The sequence below is a fragment of the Drosophila navojoa genome, chromosome 3 (genome assembly GCF_054131105.1).
Source record: "Drosophila navojoa isolate 15081-1374.11 chromosome 3, UAZ_NAV_1.0, whole genome shotgun sequence".
Classification (NCBI taxonomy): Eukaryota; Metazoa; Arthropoda; class Insecta; order Diptera; family Drosophilidae; genus Drosophila; species Drosophila navojoa.
Window position 1 is genome coordinate 880,992 of NC_142891.1, and position 21,957 is coordinate 902,948.

Consider the following 21,957-nt stretch of genomic DNA (forward strand, 5'->3'; position numbering starts at 1 on the left):
GAACTTGAAAATAGATTTTTTGAATACCCTTAATGAACATAAATAAATTAATTAATACGTATAGGTAACTTTTTGCAAATAGTTGTCCGTTTTTTATTTGTTCTCATACACATCATTCTCATGTACAACATTGCGATATGTAACTATTTATGTTATGAAACAACTATAGAATTTACACATACATAATATATAATATAGATATTTAAATTGTTTGTTTACGATTAACAGCAACCACCTAGTAGGAGTATTTAATATAAACTAATGCTTATTTATTTAGATGTATAACTGTATATTTATGTATTTACAATGGGGGAGGGGGGAGCTTTAGAATATATATATGTGTATATATATAGTTGAAGCGCAGCCACAATTTACAATTAGAATAAATAAATAAAATACTATTTGATGTACACATAAATAAAATATTAGCATTGTTTTCTTGTTTTGTTTCTTTTTTTTTTTTTTGTTGTTTGCAATTTGGCTAATGAGAGTTGTAATATCTAGATACGCTAAGTGAGGGAAGGGAGGGGCTAGGGGGAGTGGCGATATATTCGTAAAATACATATATATACAAAAAGTGTTTAAAATATACAAAAATCATATAAAATACTTTAACAAACGCATTCGCATTACTAAAATACTTCTTATTTGGGAAACAATGCGCAGCGAGTTGTGGATCGGGCACGCCAATATATAGGATATATACGTATGTATAGATAGATAGATATAATACCAGACATGCCTATTCTATGTATATATAGGAGAGGATCATTCAGTTTGTTTAGTTAATACTTATGTTTAGTTTACAAAGGCTATTTGCATTATCTATTTATATATAATATTTTGATTCTGCATATTTTAGTTTTGTTTTCTTTGCTTTTCTTTTGGAGTTGGCGATGCACTGGGATTGTCTCGAATTCTGTGTTTTGGCTTTACTTCCTCTCATTTTGCTCATCGCTCATCGTGTGCATCAGGCGCTGCGCTTGCTGGGCTGATAACAGTTTAAACTAGCCGAGAGCCGACCGAGCGCATGGAACATGCGATTTGGCAGACGCATCAACTGCCGCTGCTGCTGCTGCTGTTGCTGTAGAGGCTGTCGCAACTGCGCCAGCACCTCGGCATGCTGCACATAGGAGACCCGTATGTTGACTGCCTCGTCGTCGTCGCCGTCGCTGCCGCTACCGCTGCTGTCGACGTCCTCGTAGTAGGAGAAGCCCGCCGGCGGCAACTCGACAACAGGTGGCGCCACCGCCAGCGCTGCCGTGGACTATATGTTGGCGTAGTACGGCGCCGGCGTGTGCGCATCGCATGGCTTGACGCGCAGCTTCTGCTTGTAGTGGTACTCCTTGAGATAGCTCTTGAGACGCCCGGGCAGCTCCAGCTGATTGATGCCGTCGTAGGTAGTATTCGAGACGATGGTAGCGCGCGCCAGCTCCTGCAGCGAGAACGTCTGGCGGCGGTGCAACGGCATGGTCAGGCAGGGCTCAAAGAACATGACGCACGACGGGTCCTTGTAGTGCTCCAGCAGGCCGGTCACCGTTAGATCAGCAAACACGCAAGGATCATGGCAATCGAAGCTGCAAAGACAATAGAATTCGCCAAATTAGTTCAAAGTTTTAGCATGAGTGTAATTAAATTTAATTTTCAATGAATGATGCTGTGCTTGAGCAATTTAGCTGGAAATGCTATTTGACGTTTCAAGCGTTTTTAGCTTGAAACGCCATTTAGCTGGAATCTCTTTTTATAGCAATTAATTTAGCATGAATAAATATGTATGTACTTTTAGTGCTGCGCGTTAAATGTCGTCGGATCTAGTTCATGTGAATTTGCACGGCACTATAAGACAAGACATCGCTAGGCACCTTTTTGGAGCTACTTGGAATTCATTAATGAATGCATATGTTTGATGATTAATTTTGTGGTATCGATAACACGCGACAATAAAACTCTCAGCTCTAACATGAAAGGGGAACGAGCTCTCACTTTCCAATATACAGCATTCCACTGTTACATGTAAATGTATGTATGTATATACGAGTGTGTATATACATATGTACACATGTACATATGTATGTATTTATGTTTCTGCATATATGTATGCATCGACTCACCTAAATTTGTGGCCACTTTGCTCGATGCGCGCATGCAGCGAACGTCCGTACTTGCGGAATGTAACGGAGAATAGGAACTCCTCCTGCGCAGAGTCACGCAACAGGAACGTGCCCTCCGGCTTGCCCTCGAGCAGACGCTCCGCCTCGTAGCGGTCCATCTTGCCCCAGTAGAAGCTGCTATTGATGATCCGCTCCAGATCCGGCACCAGACAGTGCATGAAGTCTATCTGCGAATGCACCGTTACACCGGCACCGTACGGATTCACAGCTGGCGGGCAGGTCTGTTCGATGGCGAGCGGCAGCAAAGCTGCCGTACCAGCAGCAGGCGCTGCTCCCTCTGCGGTAACCAGGCGTATATTGTGACCCACGGCGGCGACCATGGGCAGCGTGTTGCGATTATTTTGACTGGCCGCAGCGGGCTCCACGACGAACTGCGGCATTGGCTGCGAGCTGATGCGTATGATGACGTCGCCGATGCCATTTGGAGGCGCTGCCCAAATGGCCAATTGGCTTGGCTCCGCAATGGCCACGGAATTGCGCTGAATTCGCTGCAATTGTGATGCCGCTGCTGCTGCGCTGCCACTGCTGCTGCTTAGCGTCGGCGGCGTTGAACGTCTGTCGGCGCTGCTGCGCGTTTTACTCCTAGGCGCTGCGGCTGCTGCTTCCTTTTTATCCTTGCTGGCCTGAGCGCTGCTCGAGCTGGACTCTAGTATGCCGCGTATTCCACGCAACGCATCTCGACATTTGCACTTGCAGCATCGTCGCTGCTTCGATGTGGCTGCGGCTGCGGCTGCTGCAGCAGCTGAATTCGCTGAGAAGGCTTTGCTGCTGCGACTGCGACAGCAGCTGTTGCCCCCACCGCTGCTGCTACTGCTAGTGCTAGCAGCTGCTCAGGAGAGAGAGGGAGAGAGAGAGAGAAATAAAGACGAAAATAAATAACTGTATATTTGTGAATGAATTCGCTCGGGAGCTCACCTTGCGCACGTTGTTGTCCGCTCGACAGCATTTCGCTAACTGGCTGTGGCTCCAGCACCTCACAATACTCGACGCCTTCACCGCTGCTACGACGTAGCAGCGACGATAATGCCACTTCCAATTCGCCTTCTTCGCCGACAGCGTCGTTGACGACGACGTCATCATCGTGCAATTGTAACATTCTGACTGATGCCGGCGCCGACGCCGACGCTGACGCTGACGTAGATGCCGACACCAACGCAGCACTTCCCGCTAAATTGTTATTATTCACAATTTGTCTTTCGTTTGGTTTTTTCGGTGCTTCCGTTGAAGAACTGCCCGCAGTTCTACTAGCACCTGTGCCCATTTGCTGCTCATTTGCATTGGCTGCGTCGTCCGCAGCAGACGCAACGGCGCTTTCTGCCAACGGCAATTGCTCACGCTCTCCCTCTCCCCCTCCCACAACCACGACCGCCTCCTCCTGCTGATTGCCATTTTCCATTTTTGCCAATTGTATTTTAATTATAATTTGTCGCACCTCAGCTAACGCCTCATCGGCGGCTGCTGCTGCTGCTGCCGTTGTTTCTGTTGTTGTATTCGTGCCGCCAGCTTCTTCCAATTCTTCGTGCTGCTCCGAATTCGCTTCGCTAATGGAATTTCTATGAATTTTGCTTCTGCTGCTGCTGTCAACGTCTGCTGTTCGCTTGCTCAATTGAAGACCCATTGGAAGCCGCTGTCTTCTGCTCTCTTCCAATTCCGGCTACGTTCAACTGTGAATTGAATGGGAATAAAGGTATTCACAATTATTTTCGCTATTAATTTTTTTTTTGTTATTTTTGCATCTTGTGGCTATATTTTGGTATTTTAGCGCCCTGCATGCGCCGCCACCCTTTTTATTTGTTCCACTATTTGTCATACAATTTCAAGGCGTTGCCACCTTAAAATTCCTATTAATCACCCGCATTTCGGTGGGAAACGGATGTGGAATATTTTTAATTGATTTTCAAATAAAATTGTACCGCAAGTTTTCGCCTTCAGTGAATAAAATGACTGAGTAATAGAAATTCCACTTTATTTACAGTTAAGTTTTCTAAATAATTTTCTCACAGCAATGCATTCTGGTGTCACACGGAGTCAGACGCTTAGCGAGTGTGAAATGTCTTGACCTACGGCAACAAAACAGTCGACAGGCCCCCCTCTTAGCCCCCTTCTCCACTTGATCTTCTAGTCTCGCTGACTTAATTAGAGTTGAAGTTGGAGCATTCATCAAGCAATTAAATGCATGTTCAGACAGATGGAAGAAGCACCCCCCACACACACGCAGACGCACACACACAGTCACAGCTGTTGGTTGCCAAGTGGCCGACGCTCCCCCCACACGAACTGACTCACGCATTGCTCAAGGAATGGCCCATTGAAATAAACAATGGAGCGCATACCAATCCCACGCATCGCGCCTGTCGACAGCATCTTTGCGAGAGCGTAACGTAATGATTGATGCTATATTTAGACAAGGCAGCGGCATAGCCGCAGAGAAAAAGCTGGCCAAATTCTGGCTGAATATGATGGAACAAGTGCGAATGTTTATGTTTATGTGTATTTACTCACTAACTGAACTCGAAAGATTTAGCAGTTATTCATTGTGAATATGATGGAACAAGTGAAAATGCTTAGGATTCGTCTATTCACTGGCTCAGCTCAAATCTCAAGTAAGTCTTAGTGGTTTATTTGAATAAAGCGATCCATTAATGCGCTCAATTTCTTTTGTATATCAAGTTTTTGTTAATTTCACAAATCATTGAAATGTTCAGAGAAACAAGAAGAAGCACGAAAAACCCTGCACACACGACTCACATTGAAGTTTACACAGTAAAACTTCGTTCATTCAGCGGAATCGCGCTTACGAGATTCATTCATTGATAACGCGACTCGTATAAACGATTTGCAATTTATCTGAAGCGAAACTACACTTGGACATGTGTGTGTGTGTGTGTCTGTATGTATGTATATGTCTATGTGTGTGGGTGATTCGAAGTGTGACTCGGAATCCTTATCGCTGCAATTGAAATATGTTAGCAAATGCGTCATCCAATTCAAGGGCAAACCGTGACAGACTTCGCTCTAATGACTCACTTTCTAGGCCAATGTACTCCACTCCAACGACAAAACTAAAAAAAAAAAAATCGTGAAAAAGAACAGCTGGAAACATTGACAAAAAAAAGCGTTGTCATTCTTTGGGAATTTCACGAAGCATTAGATCACCGATCAGGCGACTTTCTAGTATCATCGCAATATAATATAATAGTCATTTGAACACATAAATTTAATATATTTCGCGAGTGTACCTAATGTAATTATCTTCAACAGAATCACAAAAATATCACATTCATTTGGGTTTTATTTATTAAGTATGTAATATAATATTCTATCTCCTATAATCTTCTGCAGAATCAGAAATCGCAGTTCACTAATTCCAACATTTATCTAATTGGCATTTCAGTAGAAACAAATATAATTTTCTCAGCGCTAATTGGCAATCAGTGAACTTAACCAATCGCTGCGCAGTTATGTATATATACATATGTATGTACATATGTATATACATACATCTATATGTACTTGAAGCACCATAAATTTCTGGGAAATTTCAAAACGTCGATTGGAAACGCTTTCAAATTTCGCTCGTTAAACAATTAACAATGCGAGAAGGGCGAGGGAGACGGAGACAGGGGGAGAAGACCATTTAATGGCAAAGCTAAAGTTGGTTGGAAAACCATTTGAGGCAGTTCGTACTTCCCGGAAATGCTATAGACAGCCAAAATGCAAAAAACTCGATATGGCAACGTTTGATTCGTTTTTAGTTAGAATTTCTATATTTTAATTGGCTTTTCTCTCGATACTTCACAGTTAGCTAAACTAATTGCCATGCAGCGCCATCTATCGACAACAGCGACAGCACGTGCTGCATTTCGACCTTACTCAATGCGAATGAACGAACGAACGAATGAATCAATTCATTATGACACAGCTCATTTTGTTTCGCTAATTTTAAGCACAAAATCCCAGAACAAAACGAATTATATTAATATATATTATATGGCGAAATGTGTATGTGCATATACATACATATATGTATGTATTATTTACGATAATGATGAAATCCAGAGAACCCGCATGACATGACGAGCGCTGAGCGAACAACTTTCAATGGAAACCCACAGAAGTTGAAACATACCAGATAAAACCGCATAGCGCGCTCTAAAAAGCTAACACACACACATATATATGCATACACATGGTATGCGTGTGTGTGTTAGTAGGTAGGTAGTTTAGCCATTGGAGCATGAGTCACAGGAGCGATTGCGCTGCAGCCTGCTTGGCGGTTCGAGAGGGCCCGCGTTTTCGTACCTTCTTTCTTTATTTTTTGTTTTTTTTTACTTTTTTTCTGTTGCCATGAGCTGGAAGTGCTGCAGACAATGCGAAATTTCATCAGAAATCCAAATACAGATAATGATCTAATACATAACTTGTTCGTGGTACGTGGTTCGTTGATAAACGTTTCACAGTAATCTCAACTCTATATGTATATGTACATACATATGTATATAGGGGGTATGTACATATATACAGTAGCACAGGGTGCATTGTATCATACTAAGCACCTGCGCTTATCTATAATGCGAGTTGAAATTAGTTTCGAATGAATTGTTCACAATCTGCAGCTTAAATAGTTTTTTTTTTCTGGCAACTCTAAAGCCAGCGCCGTATACAATGCTTAATATTTGACTTTGTATTTAGTAAAAAGTTCAAAGCAACTAAACCTTCAAGGGACGGCGGCGGATGGGGGAGAGTCTGCAAAACTTTTCCAATTCAGTATTGAGAAAAATAAAACTTTGCTAAAAGTTAAGTCGCAGTTTTGCAAACATTAACTGTGGGAAGCGGGATCCCAGCAATTCACCACCCGCTTGAGTTTACATAACTGCGCTGCTTCCCTCTCGCTCACTTCAGTATCCAAGAAAGGAAAAAAAAAAGCGAAATTGCTGCGCTGCTGCTGCCTCCGCCCATTGTCATGCTTTTACGCTGAAATTGTCACAACAAAGCAAAATGAATTGCGGTCAGTGCGAGCGACGACGTGCTGAGGAGAGGGAGCGAGAGAGAGATGATGACAACAATGAAGCTAGGCAAACGCTTGTAGTAGAAGTTGTAGTTGTAGTCGAGTAGCAGAGACGGGCAAGTGCAAAACTAAAGCGTGAGCAAAAAGTCAACTGCAAACAACAAAAGCCTGGAAGGAGAGGCGAAGTCAGGCAGAGTCAGAGTCAGAGCGAAGCGAGAAGAGGCGCGGCGAAGCTTGCAAGCAGGATAGGGCTATATAGGTAGACAACAAAGACGAATGGGATAGACAGACAGACGGGAGTAGGATTTTTAAAGCGAATTCAATTACTTTTTGTTGCTGTCGCTTCGTTGACTCTGTTGGCTGCTGCCACTGGCTGCTACCGCTTCTTCTTGCTATTTATTTCAATTTTTTGTTTTTTATTTATTTTGATTTTTTGTTCGTTTTTTGCTTTTGCAGTTACTTGGAATTCGCAAATGAACTTCGCTTGAAAACAAAATCACATGCAAAGCAGAGCGCGCGGCAACAAAGCGCAAAGTGCCAAAGGAGCGCAACGAACGAACCGAAAAGGGAAGCCAGAGCAGAGAACGGGGAGTGGCCTCTGCCTTCGCCTCTGCGCCTCTGTACAATGCGGCCTGAGAAAGTGTATTTCATTTTGATATTTTTCGCAAGAAAATTGAAATGAGATTTATTTATTACGTTTTCATTTTGCCGTCCGACCGTCCACCCGGCCACTCACTCATGCCATAACATACATATGTACATATATTGTATGTATATGCACATGTACGTGTATATGTATGCATATTAAAAGGTATTTGCTTCTCTCCATTCATTGCGCGCTTCACTCGAAATTGTGTAGTATGAACATAAACAATTCTCATGGCAATTCGGCTTTTTCATATGCCAATTTAATTAGCAATTCCACCGAACTCGACTGCTCTCACCCACGAGCTCGATTTTTTATATTTATCTACGAGTCGCCATCTCGCTCTCACACACCCACCCACACGCACACTCCTTCTTCATCTATCCCTTCATGCGCTTATCATGCGGTTCGTGACTGATATGCTAGGGACTTGGCCATTGCCATGGAAATACCTGGAGAAATCTCATTGACGTAGGTAAACAACACAAATATGTAGCTAAAAAATAATCAAATCAAATTCTCATAAGATGCCATTGTTTATAACTTGCTTACTATGAAATATGAATGCATACACACACACACATACTTGACTAGCTCTCACATAGTCAGTTCATTTTTGCCATTAACAGTTAGCTGGAAGGGCTGCACCAAGGCAGTCAGTATCGTATAGGCAATTTATTTCTTACGTTAGGGTGCGTCACGAAATTAAATAATATTTATTCAAAATATATTTATTTGAATTAGGTGCAAACTCCTGCGTACTTTTCTATTTTAAAATTATTTTCAAGTTTAGATAAAAATCTTTATTATAGGACATAATTCTACACTCTGGTATTTGCAGCTCTTATCGCGTTATTTTGGGCATTATCAGCAGAGCTCTCGGGTCGGATAAATTTTCTAGGTAAATATACTATACTATATGTACATAAGTGTTTTATAAAGTACGCACACACGTTAATACAAACGCAATATACGTATGTATATAAGTGGTAGCAGAAGGAGAACAAGAGGTAGCACAATAATAATATTAACATGAATGTGAAAAGTGCCAAAATTCGTAGAAATTCGCTGCGGCGCTGAAAGGCTCTCATGATAAATCCACATACAATACACACACACGCACACATATGCACATGTGTGTTCTTGGAAAATATGTATGCACACGGTACTCACATGGTTGGTGAAGTCATGAAGTTGTTTAAAGGTACGCAGCCCCTATAATGTACATGTCTGCGTATGTGTGTGGGTGTGTGTACTTTTGTGTAGGTGTACGCCTTTGTGTGTGCGTGTGTGTTTCTGATTAAACGCAAGCACTAACAAAATTTCAGCTTAATTTGCCAACAACTTTACTCTAGTCCAGCTGCGGGCTGTGAGTCGAATGCGTTGTCAAGGTTACCTCGAAAGATGGGTTCGGCCTATTCATGTTTAGATACAGATACCGATACGAATATAGCTAAAGATACACGCACACACACACACACACAAATTTATTTAGATACATTTGTATCATTGTGTACATATTTTGGTATGCTAATGCCAGAGGTCCGAATTATGTACATATGTAAGCATAACGGTAAATGGGAAGAATATAGCCAAATTTGCTTTTGTTCACAGCGAATTCTAAGCCCTAAACTTAGACAGGTCTTAACAGACGAAACGAGAAAAATAAATGCAGATAATACAGCTTTGAAAAAAATACATACATACATATATAATCAAATGACATGCGAGTCGTATTGAATTACATTATTACGTCAGAAAAAAAGAGTTTAGATCAATATAAGCCCAAGTAGATACAGTAGAAGGCATATGAAGTAGTTGATATATTCGTAGAGCCATAGGATATTTGTAGAAGTCTACATGTATTCATTCCATTAGAAGCTAAAAAATATACATATGTAGTAGTAGTGTAATCTCTATAAGTAGTATTCCATGTAATACATGTTATTAAAGTCAATTTATATTATATTTATTGTTTTCTGTGCCGTAACAATAGCTGCATTTGATTAAAGTCTATTATAGGATATGATTAAACATTTCATTCATAAGTTCAATAGTTATACTACTCATAGAGCCTATATGATTTATGTTCCTCATGAACCAAGCCACATACCTGGTCCCCGAATTGAGGTAGGCTCCTTACTATTTATTATCAAGAAACACTCGGATATTACCAAATAAGGCAATGCATAATACTTTACAGCAATCACCGACTCGTACCGTCCAGAAATGTCAACTGAACAATTCAGCGCAACAGTCGGCGCTCTTTATTCAGTCAACAGAAACCATATATACATACATACATATGTATGTATGTATGTATGTATGTTTGCATGTGAGTATATTAGCTACGATTAAATTTATAAATTTAGCGATTACGATTGCCTTCAGCCGGAAGCCGATAGGCAAAATAAAAATATGAACGAACGTACGTAAATTATAGTACTTTATGTATGAATATATGTATATACACGCACACACACGCACATACTCGTACTCACTCATAAAACAGTTCCAGGCAGCTGTAAATATAATCAAAGCGTTCCACAAAATTTCATTGATAAATAACAACGGTAAATGCAAAGCCCGCCTGTTGTTCTGTGTGCGTGTGTGTGTCGCCCAACCACCCACCCATTGAGCTTGCCAACCAGAGGTGTGCACGGCACGTGACTAAGTAACTGCCGTATCGAGTAACTGTTACTCAATGTAAACACATGAGTGCATAAAGAAAACAAACATGATCTATTAAGGAACAGCATTAGCTGTGTTTAGTAAAACAGATATAAGCAATTTGTAATGAGGCAATAAATCAAGAATACAGTTTTCCGATATTTGAATGTACTTGAATGCAACTAAACTCTAAAGTTGACCTTTCGACTCTGCGAGTGCAGAAGCAGAGAATTTAATGCTAGTTACGCACGCAATTTAAGTTACTTATCACAATTCACACGAAAATCAGAGTGTTTAACGGGCCAGATAGTATTCAAGCGAATAATACGCGTATACACAGCGCTTATCAGGCACACAGCGCACAAGACTCAAAGCGGAGGAAGAGGTTGGGAAGCAACAATTCCAAGAACAATCAAAAGCGCTTCGTTTTCCATGGAAATGGAAGGCAAATATGTGCACACTCACACTGAGAGAGCAAGCGGTATGGATAGAGAGAGGGGAGGTACACAAAGAAGAGACACAACATGGGCAAGAGCAAGTGGCTTAGATAAGTCAAGTGGAACTGGCACTATGGAACTGGCTCTGCTTGGCTGGGGGTCATTGGGGGTGTGTGGGCCATACGGAGCAAGCGTAACAGGTAATTGGTAACTGGGCAACGCTCGGGCGAATATAGATTAGGTCGTCATCATCTACTTACGAAAGCGACCCAGATGAAACTCAAAGCAAAGCCAAACAAAACAAAACATTATAAAACAAGTTCAAAAAGTTGAAGCCAACCAAATATGAACCGGTTTCTGAGCAACAACAACAACAAAATAATCATAATAAAATCCAAGCAAAACAAAACAAAAAGTTCAATAACAATCTTTGAGTATTAATAGCTTTATATGCATACAGCTTCGATGATTTACTATGAAAAACAATTAAGAGCAAAGTAACAAAAACATAAAACATCAAAATAAACAAACAACCAAAATGAATTCCACTTTAACAAAAATTGAGTGTTTTGCCCACATTTCACTTTTGGCATTGCGATTCAATTGAACAAATTCACGCGAACAATTAACAATGAGCGCAAAATGAAGACGGAGAAGAAAGAGAAAAGAAACAACAGCAACAATACATAGCCATTCGCATACATCAAATCAAATTTCCACGAAATCTGCACGTAAATCGTATAACAAATACTAATACAATAGAAATAGGGAAGAGTGGAAGAGAAAGAAAAAAAAAAAAACAATAATAGCCCGAGCGGCGGCAGCAGCAGCAGCTGAGCATAAGCCAATAGCAGCAGAGAATGGTTAGAATGGGGTGGGGAGAATAGAGAATGGCAATCTTTACATGTTCATGCGTAGCGTATCATGATGACAGTAGGATCATAGATAGAGTCGATTGCGAAAATTTTCTGAAAAAATTCAATTTCATTTTATATTTACATACATACAAATAAACTGAAACTTGAGCATTTTAAGGAAATTCATTAAATCACTTTAATTTTTCGTATTTTATTTCTGCTTTGTTCAAGTCAGCTCATTTTTATTTTTCATGAGTAATGCACAAAAAAATAAGCTGATAATTGCTTTTTTATGCATTTCCGCTAGCTTGTCATGAAGTACATAATCATATATAGGTATGTACATATGTGTCTAGTAGATACATCTTAGTAAATTAAGGGCTTTCCAATGAATGTTACTCAAATACTAATAACATGACTGCATTTAAAACCTTTTATTTATCTTGAAAATATTTAGAACAGCTGCGTGTGAACAAACACGATCAACTTAAGGCACATGCAAAGGGCTCCAGTTTGTCTTCTTCTTATTCATCTTTTTTTGTTTGCTTTTCGGTGCAGACAATTTGGCATATTCGTCGTAAATATCGTTTGGCTCGCGGGCGAATCTAGACAAGCCAATTAAGCAACGCCCCAATTACACTTATCCTTGCTTCTATGTGTATGTGTGTGCGTCCGTGTGTCTGGGAGTTGGAAACAATTTCAATTTCACATGAAAAGCTATTAAAAATGCCAGAGAGCCCACAGAAATGCACTCAAAAAAAGTTTTAATACAAATTCAAGGAAATGAGCGGAAGAAGCTGGTCAAAAACCCGCTTTTAACAAGAATGATCAAAAAACTCTGTATGCCTGTGTGTGTCTGTGCATTACAGACAACAGCAAAGTTAATAACACCTTTTCTTGTGAAGGGTAAGTCGAAAAAAAAATATATATCGTCGCTGCCAACGTCGAGTGTGTATGAAGTATGGCTTCAGGCGAATTGAGTCAAGTTTCGCTCTTGCTCTCTCTCTCTCTCTCTCTTTAGCTGCGCGTGTAATGTGTGTGTGTGTGTGTGTGTGTGAGGCCAGCTTCAGCTTGGCTTATGGTGTTAAATGTTTGCAGCCGCAGCAGCAGCAGCATTTCATTCAATAGCCGCCACAGCAACAGCAGCTGCCAACATCAGCAGCCGCCAACTGCCGCGCTCCCTTTCCCATTGTCTTCTTTATGCTCTTGTTGCTATTGCTAAGTCTCTCAGTGTGAGCGCGAGAGCAAGCATATGCATATAGACGTGTGTGTGTGTGTCAGTTTGTGTGCGCATTGTTGTTAGTCTTGTTGAGCTGCTGCTTCTGCTGTTGTTGTTGTCGTCGTTGGCTCGCTTGGCTGTCTGTCACTTCTCAGAAATCGGTCTAAATTAGAAAATGCGTTTCTGGGAATTTCGTATATCTCTTTTGGGCACAACGAAATAACGCAACAGCGACACCAATAATATATCTGTATATATATTCGTTATAATAAATACATACATCCATTATGGATACTTATATGCCCTTGCTATAAGCCATATATTTATAGTCTTATGTATTTATGTGTGTGTATTAATATAAATTTATCAATGGCATTTTTGCCACATAAGTTGTAAACTTTTTTGTTGGCATCACACCCAACTATTTACCTGATTAAACGCTGCTGCTGCTATTTTTGTGTTTTGCAATCGCTGTCGCTGTTGTTTGTTAAATATTGGCTTGTTGGCAATTTATATAAATTGTATTTTAAGCATAATTCAGTTTAGCTATGCCACACAAACATTCGCACTTAGTTATATATCTGCTCTCTTTCTCTCTCATTTACACTTTCCGATTTATATTCATCATGTTTAACACCACGCGCACACCATTATTTTGCACATAAATTGCACTGAAAACACAATCGAATTAGTGTGCACTTCAATTAAGCGGCGTTGATTTCATCAATTTAAGTAATTTCACTAACGCAACGGGGACGTATCTCAATTCTTTTGTAGACATTAAAGCTATACCGAGCGACAACAACGAGATACGTGCGTGCTACGAGTTCCAAGTACTGCTCGTTTGTGTCACTGACACACACTTCTACAACGTGAGGTTGGCTCTGGCTGCCAGCAAACGCATATCGATATCAACGATATTTCATTTACTGCAATGTGACCCGATTTTGGTATTGGTGGCATTCCACTAGATAAAATTATAGAAAATGATATATATGATATATATATAATTCATTTTCGGCAATAAACAAAATTAAAATAATTGATTTGATATTTTTAGGTTCTTTTTCTAAAGGCATATTTTCCTAGGGAAAGAATGACTTCTTAAGGAAAGAAAACGAAAGAATATCAGCAATACTTCTCCAAAAAATAGCTTACATGAATAAAATTAAAATTTTATACTATTTTTGAGCTTATTCACAGCAATTCAAATAATTATTGTACAGTTTTTATCATTCAAATTTCGATATTTCTGAGTACTCTCATAAGCATAGCTATCGATAGCTATTTGGCTGCGGCCATGGTCAGCTCCGTGCGCGCGCATATTTGAAATGGAGCTGTTTGCTGATAGCAGAAATCAGCAAAACAATGTAAACAAATCTAGGTTGATAAACCTGTCAACTGAAATTTGCCATCGTTATGGCAATATTTGCTGTAAGTACAAACGTATGCATTCTAATCATAAGAAACTAAATAAAGTGAAAAGATTTTGACGTTCTAATCTCTCTACGGGATGCACAAACACAGCCAGAGACAAGTTGAAGATAATAAATAAATTAAAATACACATTATATAGATACAAATACGCAAGATGATGTGCACACTTTTAATGCCCTACTCCGACTCGGTCGCGGACTTGGATTCAGTGCCACTCGGTCAGTCAGTCAAACAACTTGAGCGTCAGCATCTGTGCACTGCAATTTAATTTAATTAAGACGAAAGACGACAAGTGAAATATTTTTTCTTTGAATCAATTGTGGAGGGCAATTAGACAAGAAAACAAACCTCAGTTACTGTCTACGCGTGGGATGATGATGGCCGAAAAGCTAGAAATGAAACGCTCCACCTCGATGCCAGTGAAGCCAAGGCCCTTAAATCCCAAGCCCTTGGCTCGATCCCCGGAGAAGGAGACAGTGAACGATACTGAAACCGATTACTATCCAGAAAGTCCAAGCTGTCTACGCAGACGACGTAAATCCAAGCAAGCAGCCGATCAATTGGAGACGCGCAGCGAGCAAAAGTGGGTCAAAATTAAGAACACTATATATTATACACATTATATACCACTTACATAACTACCGCAGCTTTCCTTATACGCTCGACTGGTCGGGCAGCACGATTGAGCTCAGCCCCGACTTGGATGCGGATGGCAGAAAGCGCAGCATGCATCGGGTTATGCAAAAGAATGGTCACGAGAACGTTGTCTTTCGTCGCATTCCGGAGAAATCGTGGCGATATATGCGCGATGCGATTACCACACTGGTAAGATCCGTGTTCGGCCACAAGCCTAGTAACAAGACACAGCAGATAACACGTGAACGATCGAATATCTATAGCATAACGCCCAGCATTCAGCGTAAATTGGATGAATTGGCTAATGAGTCGCCGACAACGAAGCTGAAATATAAGCACATGCCCAAGCCACATAATGGCGATAGGGAGAAAGTAACATTTAGCATTTAGCATATACTAAACACAATAAACTCACATAATCTAACGCAAATCCAAAATATATATAACAAACATATTACTTGGGCGCTGCATTCAAATTCATTTCCATCGATGACTAATTATTTGCTATCGCAAAAGCTATCGACCAGTTGATGCAAATATTATACTTGGGCGTCGAGCAGCATTCTAATATGTATGTCAATCGCATCGCAAACGATATTGTGCCTGTACTGTCGCTAACGATATCGATGGCACACGTCAATCATCGCAAACGATAACTTCTGTCACTAACGAACTCGATACAAACATTTAAATACAAATTTATTCCACACTTCGATCACTTCTTAACTGAAATCGATAAAATTTGCTCAGTCCTAACCAAATTAAATTTCCCGCCTACACAGATCGAATTGGATTGGAAATACATGCTAACAATTTTCCTGGGAAGTTACTTTCTGAGCTGGCTCTTCTTTGGTGTCTTATGCTATATGGTCGCTTATTCGCATGGTGATTTTCTCTTCGATGAGGCATCTGGTGAACGTTTAGGAGAAGGCCAAGATCCTTGCATCTATGGTGTGCGCAATTTTGTGGCCATGATGATTTACTCGATTGAGACGCAAACAACGCTTGGATTTGGTGAGAAATATGCGAGTGAGGAATGCCCGGAAACAATTTTCCTATTTGTCATGCAAATGATGTGCGCGGCAGCTATTGAGGGGTCAATGATTAGCATTATTTATGCGAAGACTGCGCGTCCGGCCAAACAGTTAACGAAGCTCAAGTTCAGCGATAAGGCTGTGGTAAGTCCTCTTACATATGTAATTACACAAAGAATATCATGTGAAAAAGAAAGTCGATCTATGATAACGCAACTGTTAACTGTTACATTCACACAATGCACACAGTCACACATATTCATACATATGCACTTGTGAGAGAAGGATTGCCAGTTGGCAAAACGTTACGTTAATGTTACGAAGAGAAGCTATCTCTCATTATCGCACTGTGCTCAAGGTTTATATATGAATTTTAGATTTGTTATCGCGATGGCAAACTATGTTTGCTCTTTCGCGTCTGCGATCCGCGGGAACAGCAGTCCATCGAATCGAAGATACGAGTCTATATGATTGTGGATAAACAGTGAGTAAAGAGAAAAGAGGGATGCGACATGTATAATAAAAAAACATTTGCTTCGGCAGTACTCGTGAGGGCGAGGTCATCAAGACCCACACGGAGCTAAAGCTGGAGGGGAATGGCGAGCAGTTGATTGTCTGGCCAGACATCGTTTGCCATGTCATCGATGAGACGAGTCCACTCTTCGCATTCAACAATGCGAAGCAATTCAATGCCGGACAGTTTGAGCTCTATGTCACGATTGTTGGCACCTCGCCGACCACAGCGCAAATGACCGAGGCGAAGACTTCGTATGTGCCGCGCGAGATTTACTGGGGTCAGCGATTCGCCAACATCATCCACTACGATGCTAGCCACGAGCGATATATCGTGGACTATGAGAATTTCAATTCGACTATATCGGTGAGTGTGGCAACAGTTGATAAATTGTTTTGTGTCAATTGCTTATTCCATCTCCAGGTGGATATGCCCGTCAGGCTTAGCCCAGCGGAGCAACTGCAGCAGCGACAGCAACAACAACTGGAGCTGCAGCTTCAGCAGCTGCAATTGCAAAAACAGCAACAGCAGAAGCTACAGCAACTGGAGCTGCTTCAAAAGCAACAGCAACTGCAACAGCAGGAGGAGGTGCAGCAAAAGCAACAACTACAGAAGCAGGAGGTGCAGCAAAAGCAACAACCGGAGCAACATCAGCAAAAAAGAGTAGCGATAGCAATTGGAGCTGCAGCAAAAGCAGCAGAAAATGTTGCAGCAACAGCAGCAGCCATAGCAGGAGCCACAGCAGCAGCAAATGGGGGAGTAACAGCAGGAGCTGAAATTGGCATATAGAATATTTTCTATATATATTGGCGAAGCAGTTGAGTATTAACTATATAGTATATTTATATATCATGATTAGCTAAACGGAAATGCATCGTTTGAATATGGATATAAACAAATTTAATACACTGATTAATAACAGTAATACATATTTATAAATGCTTTTTAAGCAGTTGCAAACAGAATCATTAATATATAATCGAAATAGTATGAATCTCTTTGACAGTGACGAAGCACATAGTAGAATACAATGCACAATAATTGAAACACTTATCAATAAACAAATAGATACACATACATAAAACATACAAAAAGATTGCATGCAACAAAATAATCAATTACATCGAAATATAAATTTAAACAAGCCTTTAAACATCCTCGCCTTCTCGCTCACTGAGCAATAGCTGTAGTTGCTCTCGCAGCTCCTCGTTCTCCTTCTGCAGACAGGCGAACTCATGCACAAAGCGATCCTTGCGCAGCAACAAGTCGAGTGTTTCGCGTATCTCTTGGGTGATATTCAGCTGCTGCTGCCAGTAGTTGGCCATCTCGCTGAAGAGCAGGAAGCGCGTCTTTTCGTCCGACCACTTGAGCTCTTTCTCCAGCTTAACGAAACGTTCATCCAAGAGGTTTAGCACCTCGGCATGCTCCCTGCGCACCTCGGCCAGCTCTTTGGCCATTTCAGCTCCATCAGTTGCATCCGGCAGCAAGGCATCTGTGGACAGGCCGCTGGATGTCTTTGGTAGCAGCTGTTGTGATTGAATTTCAATTGGTTTCTTTACTGTTGCTGGAGCTGCATGATGCGGCGTGCTGTTCCGGCTAGCTGGCAGCAATCGCAGACGTTGCCTCCGCTCGACTTCGGCCATATTTGGATTCTCTTTGTCGCTGCCGGCACAGCTGCTGGCAGCGGAGCAGTTGGCCGACTGCATCTCGTGCAGCTGTGTGGTGTGTTCGTCTGTCTCGGCAATCTTCTTCAGCTTGGCATCGCCCGAAATATTGCTGCGATCGCGCAAAGGACCGCTAAGAGTTTCTGCAAAAGATATTTAAAGTTTCAGGTTTTGTATATGGGCTTCATCTTTGACCTTACGTTGCAGCGAATCTGCGCTGTCCAGGGAGCTCAGACCCGAGCCAGTGGTACAAATGCTCTGGCGCTGCTCCTCGTTGTTTTGCTTTGCCTGCAGCGCATCCCAGTCGAAACTGTCGCGTCTGGCTGTGGTTAGGCGCGTGGACATTCGATCCAGAGTGCGCGGGCGCTGCGCGTCCAGGAAATCACAGAACGAATCACGCTGCTTGCCGCCATAGCCCAGGCTGCTGGTCATCGTTGCCAGTTGCTGCTGCGTCTGCAGCAGATTAGCTGCAATGGATTTGCGCAGCTCATCGCTAGGCGTTTGCTCCACTGGATTGCCAACGGATTTGCCGGCGTCCATGGTTACATTATTGGTGCTAGTGAAGCTGCTGCTTTGCTGCTCCTCCGTGGGCATAGGCACAAAGGCGACGCGACTCACAGCACTGCCAAAACATATATTACATACGATTATAATCTTGATATATGGAAAGTGCTTACCAGCCCTCGTGAACCGGGCGCACTGCTAGCGGCGCCTTGGTGCTGCGCATATCGTAGGCAATCAGCTCGCCTTTGAGATTCCCTGCACAGAAGTACGTGCCACACTCGCTCAATGCCACCGTCGACAGGGGATGCGAGTAGGTCAAGCGACCCGAGGACGACTGCGCCTTATTGCGCCGTATGTCAAATATATTGATCTTGCAATCGTAGCCTACACTGACCAGCAGCGAGGGCTGCGTGCTGCACATGCTCACATCTCGGCAAGGGGCATCGTGAGCCTCGCTCAAGTTGAGGATGTTTCGCTTCGACTGCAGATCGTAGACGCTGACTGCGCCCTTGTAGCTGGCAATGGCCAAGTGGAATCGTTTACTCGGGTGAAAACGAGCCAGAGTGGAGCTGTAAGAGGAGAGATTTGATATTAGATTTCGCACTATAATAAAATAGCTGCACAAGACACTTTTAGCTACAAGTCTACTCATATCCCTGTTCTGTCTTCTCTGCAGCTACTCTCAAACATCTACTCACTGCTCATCGATGGTCACCGTTTCGATCTTCTGCTTGGTCTTCGTTCCGTAGATGTTTATTTTGCCGCTCTCCAGAACAGCGGCTATGTAGTCATCCGTGCAGTTGTAGTCTACATAGAGCACTGTGCTGCGTGATTGGTCCGCCGGATAACGGTGAATCATCTCAGCGGTGCGAAAATCGAAGAGCTTAACGAATCCGCTCGATTGACCGATGGCAATTTGATTGGAAGCCGTTTTGGCACAGCACACGGAATAAGCATTGTCGATGGTCAGTTTGCGCACGCGCTGTATCTCAGGAGCTGCAAGAGAACTGATTACCATACATATCAACCAATGCGCACTTCGTTTTTACCGTTTGGTTGCTTCTCCTTTATGCGCATCACCGCTAAGCCCGCCTTTTTGTCCACCTCCACGAAGACGCGCCGCTGCGCGTTGAATTGAAAGTCTGTGGACTCGCCATTTGCATGCTCAAATACCGATTTCGTTTCCAAATCGGCGAAATCCGATAAAATAGTCTTCTTTGAGGTGGATACTAAATACATGTTTATCAAAAAATTGCAAATTGTTAATTTAAATCAAATACTCGTAGTTGACAACTGCGTTAAAAAAAAAAGAACGGCTTTGTTTTGTACGGTCTTGGCATTAGAGCTGCCAGACTGTGCCAAATTTAGCAACTGGCAAGGGAAGGACATTACATTTTATATTAATTTAGCTGCCAAGTTAGTTTTTAAAGTTCAGAGACAAATATGCACTTCGTTTCACTGAATACGTATTTCGTTTCACTCTAAAGGCTCTGAAATTGATTATCAATTCAAAAATTGGTATTCGTTAGCGACTGCGCAAAAAGAATTGACGGCTTTGTTTGACAGATTTAGAGTTGCCAGACTGTAATAGAACTTGCCACAATAAACAACACATCTGTTATAAATTAAAAACTAGGCTAATTTTATTATATATAGTTAGATATAGAACTATATGCATATATACTATGACTGTATAAAGCCAGCTACCAGGCCATCGCGTTTCTTTTCTGCAGCTGCCGTATGGTCCCAGTTCACCAATCCATGCTCTTCGAACACAATCGAATTTTGATTCTCAGGAAGAAGCTCATAGTCCAACGTGGAATCTTCAATGGGCTCGCTACAATCCAAGATAAAGTTGTGCAGCATGCATGCGGCCGCGACAACAATGCTGGCCACTTCCATTGTGCCCACATCTAAAGACTTCAGTCGTCTAAAGCGAGATATCAAGGCCGTGAAGGCACGCTCGGCGGGTGCATTCCACAAATGAATAGCCTGATTGTAGCGTATGTGACAGGGCGTTAACTCCCCATTGTTGTCTGCATAGGGTGTCATCAAATTGAGCAGTAGGGGATAGGTCATTTCGCCCACGATATGCTTTTCCGCCGGCATCAGCGGTTCCTCCATGTCAATTAATCTTTCAAATAGTTCACTCTTCAGCAACACTGAACACTGATTGTCGGGCACATCGATGTGCACATCAAGGAAGCGACTCCGCTCATCACATACTGCCTGGAGTGCCAGCGATGCGTACTGCATATGCCCCTGCTCTTCACGCACGGGTAGTTTTAGGGGTATGCGACACTCGTCGATGACGCCCACCACTCCTGGCAGTTGACTGCACTTGATGCCACACGCATTATCTTTTGGCCACTTCACATAGCAAGGCATCAATGCTGCAAAGCCTGATGTAACCCATTTAAATATCTCGTGGCCAGAACTCTTGGATATGGCAAACGTTTCGCCAACTTCGCGAAATGATTTGCTGAAAGAGAATATACAAATATCCAGTAAACTTATATTTCTCTTAATTGAAGAGTCTTGCCTACTTTCCACTCAGGAGTGTAAGAGTGTACAATAGTTTCTCTGGCAGCGATACTCGTGCAATTGGCTGGTGATGTTCCGCCCCGGATATTGCTTTTCCCACAGCCTGCAGTAGCACCTGTAAATCATTTCACGTTAATATACGTAAATATAAACGCTACAAGGCAAATTGCTCACCTCAAAGCTGCTGCGCTTCATGCGAAACTGTTCCTTGAATTGATCATCCATAAATCGGGGCATTTCTCGTTTTTCCTCATCTGGTTCATTCGTTGTATGCAGCACACTTAATGTACTTTCAGCTGTAACCAGTCGCACGGCTTCGGCCAGCTGCGGACCCAGACCTTCGTCTAAAAAGAAGTTCAGCATAAACGCTTTCTGTGCGCGTGCATTCATTTTACCCGGAAAATGCATAGGTAAACAAATTAAAAGTAAACACAAGTCTAACAGCAACAGCTGTCATGATCGAATTGAAGTAGTGGCGAGACGATGACACGATGACAATTATTATCGATCTATCGCAAATGTGAACATAATTCAAATGTAAATGTTGAACATGTATAAAATCATCAACATAGAGATGATAGACTGTTAAAATAGTTGATAAATATCGGTCTATCGT

General features: G+C 41.9%; 4 protein-coding genes and 1 long non-coding RNA gene across 7 annotated transcripts; 1 reads left to right on the forward strand and 4 right to left on the reverse strand.

The window, feature by feature from the left end:
* Positions 1 to 67: 67 nt before the first annotated feature.
* On the reverse strand, positions 68 to 13,902 carry Socs36E (Suppressor of cytokine signaling at 36E). 2 transcript variants are annotated; one of them, XM_030391233.2, is made up of 4 exons: positions 13,438 to 13,902; positions 3,087 to 3,835; positions 2,112 to 3,000; positions 68 to 1,577 (listed from the first exon to the last, which is right to left on the reverse strand). In XM_030391233.2, the coding sequence occupies exons 2-4, from the start codon at positions 3,787 to 3,789 to the stop codon at positions 1,268 to 1,270; spliced, it is 1,902 nt and encodes a 633-aa protein (XP_030247093.1). In that variant the 5' UTR covers positions 3,790 to 3,835; positions 13,438 to 13,902; the 3' UTR covers positions 68 to 1,267. The 2 variants fall into 2 exon arrangements, with proteins under 2 accessions (XP_030247093.1, XP_089113229.1); XM_089257103.1 differs by having other exon boundaries at positions 2,112 to 2,997; positions 13,438 to 13,901.
* A 413-nt stretch (positions 13,903 to 14,315) lies between these two features.
* Positions 14,316 to 17,594, forward strand: Irk3 (Inwardly rectifying potassium channel 3). Of its 2 annotated transcripts, none has more exons than XM_089258687.1 (7): positions 14,316 to 14,442; positions 14,585 to 15,028; positions 15,093 to 15,270; positions 15,864 to 16,259; positions 16,493 to 16,599; positions 16,659 to 16,995; positions 17,053 to 17,594. In XM_089258687.1, exons 2-7 carry the CDS (start codon positions 14,817 to 14,819, stop codon positions 17,416 to 17,418), a joined length of 1,596 nt encoding a protein of 531 aa, XP_089114813.1. In that variant the 5' UTR covers positions 14,316 to 14,442; positions 14,585 to 14,816; the 3' UTR covers positions 17,419 to 17,594. The 2 variants fall into 2 exon arrangements, with proteins under 2 accessions (XP_089114813.1, XP_089114814.1); XM_089258688.1 differs by having other exon boundaries at positions 14,320 to 15,028; positions 17,053 to 17,217; positions 17,257 to 17,594.
* On the reverse strand, positions 15,221 to 15,864 carry LOC149091600 (uncharacterized). Its single transcript, XR_016196613.1, has 2 exons — positions 15,497 to 15,864; positions 15,221 to 15,405 (listed from the first exon to the last, which is right to left on the reverse strand). It is a non-coding gene; the product is annotated as an uncharacterized LOC149091600 (long non-coding RNA).
* Grip71 (WD repeat-containing protein Grip71) lies at positions 17,513 to 20,171 on the reverse strand. Its single transcript, XM_018098933.3, has 5 exons — positions 19,847 to 20,171; positions 19,496 to 19,793; positions 18,971 to 19,366; positions 18,494 to 18,915; positions 17,513 to 18,436 (listed from the first exon to the last, which is right to left on the reverse strand). Exons 1-5 carry the CDS (start codon positions 20,034 to 20,036, stop codon positions 17,778 to 17,780), a joined length of 1,965 nt encoding a protein of 654 aa, XP_017954422.1. The 5' UTR covers positions 20,037 to 20,171; the 3' UTR covers positions 17,513 to 17,777.
* A 244-nt stretch (positions 20,172 to 20,415) lies between these two features.
* On the reverse strand, positions 20,416 to 21,818 carry LOC108649862 (putative nuclease HARBI1). Its single transcript, XM_018098938.3, has 3 exons — positions 21,516 to 21,818; positions 21,344 to 21,456; positions 20,416 to 21,279 (listed from the first exon to the last, which is right to left on the reverse strand). The coding sequence occupies exons 1-3, from the start codon at positions 21,747 to 21,749 to the stop codon at positions 20,481 to 20,483; spliced, it is 1,146 nt and encodes a 381-aa protein (XP_017954427.1). The 5' UTR covers positions 21,750 to 21,818; the 3' UTR covers positions 20,416 to 20,480.
* Positions 21,819 to 21,957: the final 139 nt, after the last annotated feature.

What these genes read in the sequence shown, in the direction of transcription:
- Socs36E (XM_030391233.2), bottom strand. Translation starts at nt 3,789, where the DNA reads ATGGGTCTTCAATTGAGCAAGCGAACAGCAGACGTTGACAGCAGCAGC. An exon ending in CGGACAACAACGTGCGCAAG is followed by an intron (nt 3,001 to 3,086) that starts GTGAGCTCCCGA and finishes CTCTCTCCTGAG; the next exon opens with CAGCTGCTAGCACTAGCAGT. An exon ending in CAAAGTGGCCACAAATTTAG is followed by an intron (nt 1,578 to 2,111) that starts GTGAGTCGATGC and finishes TTGTCTTTGCAG; the next exon opens with CTTCGATTGCCATGATCCTT.
- Irk3 (XM_089258687.1), top strand. Translation starts at nt 14,817, where the DNA reads ATGATGATGGCCGAAAAGCTAGAAATGAAACGCTCCACCTCGATGCCA. An exon ending in GAGACGCGCAGCGAGCAAAA is followed by an intron (nt 15,029 to 15,092) that starts GTGGGTCAAAAT and finishes TAACTACCGCAG; the next exon opens with CTTTCCTTATACGCTCGACT. An exon ending in GCGATGCGATTACCACACTG is followed by an intron (nt 15,271 to 15,863) that starts GTAAGATCCGTG and finishes CCGCCTACACAG; the next exon opens with ATCGAATTGGATTGGAAATA.
- Grip71 (XM_018098933.3), bottom strand. Translation starts at nt 20,036, where the DNA reads ATGTATTTAGTATCCACCTCAAAGAAGACTATTTTATCGGATTTCGCC. An exon ending in ACGGTGACCATCGATGAGCA is followed by an intron (nt 19,367 to 19,495) that starts GTGAGTAGATGT and finishes CTCCTCTTACAG; the next exon opens with CTCCACTCTGGCTCGTTTTC. An exon ending in CAGCGCAGATTCGCTGCAAC is followed by an intron (nt 18,437 to 18,493) that starts GTAAGGTCAAAG and finishes TATCTTTTGCAG; the next exon opens with AAACTCTTAGCGGTCCTTTG.
- LOC108649862 (XM_018098938.3), bottom strand. Translation starts at nt 21,749, where the DNA reads ATGCATTTTCCGGGTAAAATGAATGCACGCGCACAGAAAGCGTTTATG. An exon ending in TGAAGCGCAGCAGCTTTGAG is followed by an intron (nt 21,457 to 21,515) that starts GTGAGCAATTTG and finishes AATGATTTACAG; the next exon opens with GTGCTACTGCAGGCTGTGGG. An exon ending in CTTACACTCCTGAGTGGAAA is followed by an intron (nt 21,280 to 21,343) that starts GTAGGCAAGACT and finishes ATTCTCTTTCAG; the next exon opens with CAAATCATTTCGCGAAGTTG.